Source organism: Gossypium hirsutum, chromosome D10 (genome assembly GCF_007990345.1).
Source record: "Gossypium hirsutum isolate 1008001.06 chromosome D10, Gossypium_hirsutum_v2.1, whole genome shotgun sequence".
Taxonomy (NCBI): Eukaryota; Viridiplantae; Streptophyta; class Magnoliopsida; order Malvales; family Malvaceae; genus Gossypium; species Gossypium hirsutum.
The window spans coordinates 43,555,522-43,561,969 of record NC_053446.1 but is presented as its reverse complement, the minus strand read 5'-3'; the positions used below and the strand labels follow the sequence as shown (position 1 = coordinate 43,561,969).

The 6,448-nt window shown below is 32.6% G+C and overlaps 1 protein-coding gene across 1 annotated transcript; it reads right to left on the bottom strand.

Annotated features, from left to right (window-relative positions):
* Window positions 1–4,746: 4,746 nt before the first annotated feature.
* Window positions 4,747–6,118, bottom strand: LOC107914995 (protein LIGHT-DEPENDENT SHORT HYPOCOTYLS 4). The gene is made up of 2 exons (XM_016844079.2): window positions 5,078–6,118; window positions 4,747–4,913 (listed from the first exon to the last, which is right to left on the bottom strand). The coding sequence occupies exon 1, from the start codon at window positions 5,622–5,624 to the stop codon at window positions 5,094–5,096; it is 531 nt and encodes a 176-aa protein (XP_016699568.2). The 5' UTR covers window positions 5,625–6,118; the 3' UTR covers window positions 4,747–4,913; window positions 5,078–5,093.
* Between the last annotated feature and the right edge of the window lie 330 nt (window positions 6,119–6,448).

Sequence of the window (6,448 nt, the reverse complement as noted above, 5' to 3'; positions counted from 1 at the left end):
AAAATTAACCTAGACCTAACCCATTACAAGCCCAATATCCACCCCAAGCCCAAACAGGCCCAATACCCAACACAATTGGTCAAATTAGGATTTCAGCTTTTCTGAAACCTTAGCCAATGCGCCGCACGTCTCTTCTGCCAGTGCCGCCACCGCTACGCCGCACGTCACCTCAGCCATCTGCTTCAATCACCGCAACTTGCACCTGCAAACAAGTCAAGATCGACACCAACAGAAAGAACAAGGGCTATAAAAGCCGAAATGCAATGTAAAAAAAGTGGGGGGGGACCGATCTTTATGTTTTGTAAAAAGGGGGCCCTCTTTCACGATTTGAAGAAATAAAAAAGCAAAAAACAGATTCAAGAAACCTTTTTTGGGTATAAGATCTATTTTCCCTTTTTTATTTTTTTATTTTTCTCTTTATTTTTTCTTCTTTTCGAAACTATTGGTGTTTGATTTTGTTTCTTTTATTTTTTTTAAACTATATATATAACGTCTAAACGTAAAAAAAAGCAAAAAAAATTTAAAAATATAACAAGAGGGGAGGGGTTTTTGAGAGAAAAATCAGTTTTTTTTAGAGAGAGGGCAGAAAGTGAAGTTTAAAAAAAAAATTGATTTATAAAGGCACTTGAAACGGCGCCGTTTAGCTATTAGGGTTAGGAGCCAAAACGACGTCGTTTTGGCCCTGACCCGCGCGGTGACCCGACCTTGGAGGGAGGATTTGCGTGTTTTTGGCTTTTGGGTTATTTGCGCAATTGGTCCCTCCGATCTTATGGTGCTTTCAAGGCAGTTTTTTGCATATTTTCAATTTTTGCCATAAAATTTTGCTTCTGTTTCGATTTGGTCCTTAGACCATGCGCTTGGATTCTGCTAGAACGGTACCGTTTCAGTGACATGGGAATATTTCACGTTTGATCCTCATAATTTTGCGGCATGTTTAATTACCCTTTTTTATTTTTAATTTGAGCCCTTAAATTTATTTCTGATTTCGATTTAATCCCTTTCACTTTTTTATTTTATTTTATTTTTTAACTATTAATTTTTATTTTATTTATATTTTCATTTATCTTTATATATATATGTGTACGTTATTTTAATATGTGCTATCATTTATTATTATTATTATTATTATTAGCATCATTATTAATATTATTAAATACTTTTTTTACTTCAAATTATGTTATATGTGTATACATACATAGATTTTTACTTTTACAATTTTATTTGTTTTTGTGTTGTTATTATTGCTTTATCTTATATTTATTTATGTGTTCATCATTATTTTTATGAAATGATAGCCCTAGTTGTCTATTATTTCATGTATAATTGTTTTGTCATCTTTTATTTATTTATTTATCATTTTGTTGTGGTTATTCGTGTTATGTTTACATCGTCGTATTTATTATTGTTTTTCTACCCATATTAACATTGTGTTTTACGATTTTAAAATAAGCAAAATTTCGTGTTTAGATTTGAGAAAGTCGTACCCTAACTTACTGGGTTTCGATTTTCACAATAAATCTAAATACGCGAATATTTTCAAACTCAAGTTTTTAAACGATCTTGGGAATTAAGAAAAGATCGTGTCCTAACTTACTGGGCATGATCTCTTTTCTAAACCCGAGATAATTAAATATCTTTTAAATAAGTAAATTTTCGGCATTTATTCTCGTATTGGGAATTCAATACGTTGTGTCCTAACGCATTGGATATGACATGTTGTTTTCTCGAGATGAGGATTTTTCTAAAAAAATAATAAAGGCAATATTTTGCATTTGGAAATTCGAGAAAACGAGCCCTAATGTGCTAGGTTTCGATTTCTTCGTTCGACCAAATAGTCAAATATCCTTTTAAAATTTCAAAGTAAGGCAATATTTTGCATTTGGAAATTCGAGAAAGCGTGCCCTAATGTGCTGAGTTTCGATTTCTCGATTAGCCAAATAGTCAAATACCCTCTTAAAGTTTCAAAGTATGGGTTTTGGAAATCATAAGGTGATCTTGGTTTCGAGAGTTTAAAGTATCGTATCCTAATGTGCTGGATGTGATATTCTTTCGGAATAAGAGAATCTTAAATTCCAACCCATATTGTTCGAAAGTTTTTAGGATTGTATTTTTAAAATTCTTTAAAGTTTTCAATTTATGACATTAAGACATTAACTAATCAACTAGGTACCAATTTTTGGGCGTTACGATGGTGCTAATCCTTCCTCATACGTAACCAACTCCCGAACCCATTTTTCTGAATTTCGTGGACCAAAATTGTTGTTTTAATAAAACTAAATCGTTTATTAAAAACAACCATTTTTCAAGGTGATCCGATCACACCTTATCAAAAAGGATTGATGGCGACTCCCCTTTTCGTTTTCAAAATCCAAGTCGACCCCGTTTTCATCAAAAAATGGTGTCAACAGTCAAATTTTACTTGTTTACCCCATGCTAAAAGCTCTAATTTTAAATTTCAAAACATCAAAATCAATTAAATAAGTTATTAAAATTTTTTTATCCCTTTAACCGATTTGTTACTAAAATATCGAAATTAATTATTTTAGTCTCCTTTTAAACCTTAAAATAATTGTACATGAAACACAAATTTCTTTTCATTATATGATATTCATACTAAGCTAAAAAAAAATCTTTACAATTAATTAATTTTATATTCCATGCCCAACATAACCCAAAATTTTTCACTTCTTTACCCAAACGAAGAACAATCAATTAATTTAATTAATTGTAATAATTTTTCTTTGTTTTTATCTTAGTACGAAATATTCAAGATTATATGATCAAAAGAAATTTAAGTTTCACAAACAATTATTAAATACAAGTTATCGAGTTGATTTCATTAAGAATAATATGGAAACATAAAATAAAATTTTAAAATTTAGGAGATTAATTTAATTAATTTAAATATTACAAGAACAAATCGATTAACATTATCAAGGGCCAAAATGAAAGTGAGAACATGATGTGAGATGTACAATTAAGTTGTTAGAAATTTAACGGTTTGGTGAGTAAAATGAAAACACTTTAAAAGTTGAGTGACGAAATTGCAAACATTTCGTTTTGAGTGACCAAAATGAAAGTACCCTAAAAGTTGAGTGACCAACTAGGTAATTTAGCCATAAATAAACAAAATATGTAAACACACTTTCATAAATCATCACAAATTAAAAATGAGTTAAATGACCTAGAAGTCCCTATATTAATAGAGACTAAATCAAATTAATCAATTTATTATTAAATAGATTAATTTAATCACTATACTATTAAAAAGAAATAAATAAGTCCAAATTGTAAAAGAATTAATATGTACTCTATAAAAAATGTCTTAAAAATCTTTTTTTTCAATTGCAATTCAAGTTCAAAGACAAACTTTTATTTACGAACCACAAAATTTTTAAAAATATTAACTCTGTAAAACTTTAAATGGCATTTTTTATATTATAAATGTTAACTCTATTCTAATTTAGTCTATTCTTTTTTAGAGTACAAAAACTAAATTTATTTACTTAATAGTAGAAGGCTAATTTACTCATATCCCTATAATACATCCATCTCTCTCAACTATACCAATTAACAATATATATTTTAGATGTTAGAGAAACAAATTCAGCTTTCTGCACATCCAGCTCAACAAGTTAGTCTATAAACATCACCAAAAGAAAAAAAAAATAGTAACATAAATAACCATTGAACAAGCAACTATTTCTGCACCAAAGGATTTCAATTATTTTGCTTATAATGTTGGGTTAATTCTAATATATATATATATATATATATAAAAAGCATCAGAAAATTCAAAATGCAATCAGATTTGGTCCCAGCAGGATCTTAAATATATCATTTAATGATGGGTAGGTCTAGTAAAAGAACAGTCTCTTGTAAAGGTTCAACTTAATATTACTGATATGTATAGTAAACCCAATTTAATAATATAAATGTTATTCTTTTGTTCATGAAACCTTTTCAACAAAACCTAGATATAGAGAAAAATGGGTATTCATTAATATCACCGGCTTGTAAAGAAGAAAAACGAAAAAAAATGTTTCAGGCATGGTTATTTTTGTTTTCCCCTTCAGAGAATGTCTTTCTGAATTTTTCATGGAAACCAAACACCAATGAAGGAATTACAGAGAAAAAAAGAAGAAATAAACAAAGAAACAAACAAAGCCAGAAATATATGTATATGTAGGGCTGACGGAAGCAAGCGAGTTGCATATAGTCCAAGAGAAGATTAGCTAGGGTTATTACGATCAATCAAGTTCGGATTCAATGAAGAACTCAACTAACAAGATTTTTCACTGTTGATTAGGGTTCATGTGACGATGGACTCCCACTTGATAAATTAATAAAATAAATATCTTCCCCTTGGGGGAACAGATATGACAGATATGGAGAAATGGGAGATGGATTTGCCCAATACCTAAATTAGGCAAGTAGCTTTAGACTATTGAAGAGAAAGACCCTCCCAATCCCCATTATTACAGCCTCATATCTCCGAAAATTACCATAACCTACTTCCAGCATGCATCAAACTTCTAGTGGGACTAATGGGATTTTAGCAGTAACATAGCAAGGGAAGGAATCAAGGAAAGAACATAAATGATACTAAAACAGAAAATGGTTTCTTTTAAAACAACTGACACATGATTCTTTATACAACCTTTTTAGTGCCTGCAGATTGATTTGCCAATACCCCCTACATGGACGATTTCTGAGGAAAGAAAGCTACAAGAAAAGACACAGAACTTGATCTGCAAATCTATAGGTTGTCATAAATGGCTTGTCAAAGGTACATATCAATGACAAATTGAGATGTTAAGTCACATAGATCTTTAATTACTACAAATAATAGAAACACTGCTGCTCTACTATTAGCAAAAACAACTACTATCCATTAATGAAGCGAGCAATACCTGACAAAATAACAAAAGGGAAATGATTTTTTTTTAAAAGATAATACGAGATTCATTAAAGTAATTAACATAGAATAATATTGGGACAAAACCCAATTTTTTCCCCATGCAGCTGGTTGATGATCACGTCTTTTTTCATATTTTCGTGCTTATTTTTTACTTACTGGTTTTTTATTTCCGTTAAGAGGTGGAAGGAGGAGGTTGAGGTACTTGAGGGGGTCGCTTTCTTTTCTTCTTCTCGTAGCTTATGCCTCTGGCTTTTGACTGTGAATCACGAACCTCACGTAGGTAAAGCCTAACAGCTCTAGCACCAAAAGGGTTTGCTTCAGGCTTGCCTCCGTGTTCCTCGAAGGCGGCTCGGAGGCGTCCGATGAGGGCGTCAAGGCTTCCCCAAGCTTGGCGGAGAGGGCAAGGGCATGGAGCTGGAGGGTTAGGATGACCAAAGAAAGGGCAAAGTGGGGTGTGGACTTTGGTTTTCCCGAACTGGTCAAGGTACCGGAGGAATTCCAGGACGTGGGCGCCGCTGCAGCGGGAGAGGGAGAGAGGAGGGCGGTGGTTGCGGAGGTATTGCCCGAAAGTGTTCCAGTCACGGCGTTTTTGGTTCTCGTAGCGGCTGAGAGTGGAAGGAGAAGTGGAGGAAGAGGAGGAAGGGGAGAAGGCGACCATGGCAGCCGCCGGTGAAGGGTTTGTGTTGGTGGCCACGGCGGACATGGAAAGGCTTGCAGGGAAATTTGGGGTTATAGTAGCTGTGGAAGGGCTTGAATTCGATGCTTGAAATCCTGAAAAGGATCCATATATAAGATAACAAAAGGGTTTCTAAAGAGAAAACAAAGAGAGAGTGAATTCAAACACAAAGATCTGTAAAGAAACTAAAGAAAACAAGAAAAAAAAAGAGCTGAGGATATTTCAGCAGGGAGTCAAGAATGCCATGAAAGTAAGAAATTAAGAGAAAGGGGATATATAAATATAGGAGAGTTCGAAGAAGATGACTGATGAGGCTAATAAAATACTAATATGGGAAAAAGAGTAAAAAAGAATAGTGTAGGTTAGGCATTTTAGGGGCAATTAAGCAGCAAACTGGGGTCTAATAGTCCCTTTCCCTTTCTTTTCTTTGAGGTCTCTGTTTGAATCTTTTGTTTGTTTGATCAATCCTAGAAAACTTGAAAGGCTTATGATGTCGAGTGTGGTGGGCATTTCCTTTTCCCAACATTGTTTTGCTGCAACAAACAAAAAAAAAAAACATTTGATAGCTAGGGCAGTGTTTTGTCATGTTTTAACTGTAACTGTAAGTATTTTCTTTTTATGATTTTACTTTTTCCCCCCAGAGAATAGTAAGGGAAGTGAAGTAAACTCTCAGTTCCATCACTGACTGACACTGGCAATGGTAAATTGGTAACTGGAAATAACTTTTGTCTAGGGTTTTTTTGTAGAAATATAAAGAGGTTTTCAACATTTACTCAAAAGAATAAGGATATTTTAAATATTTAAATGATAATATTTAATAAACAAAATTTATTTGATTAGTATTAAATTAT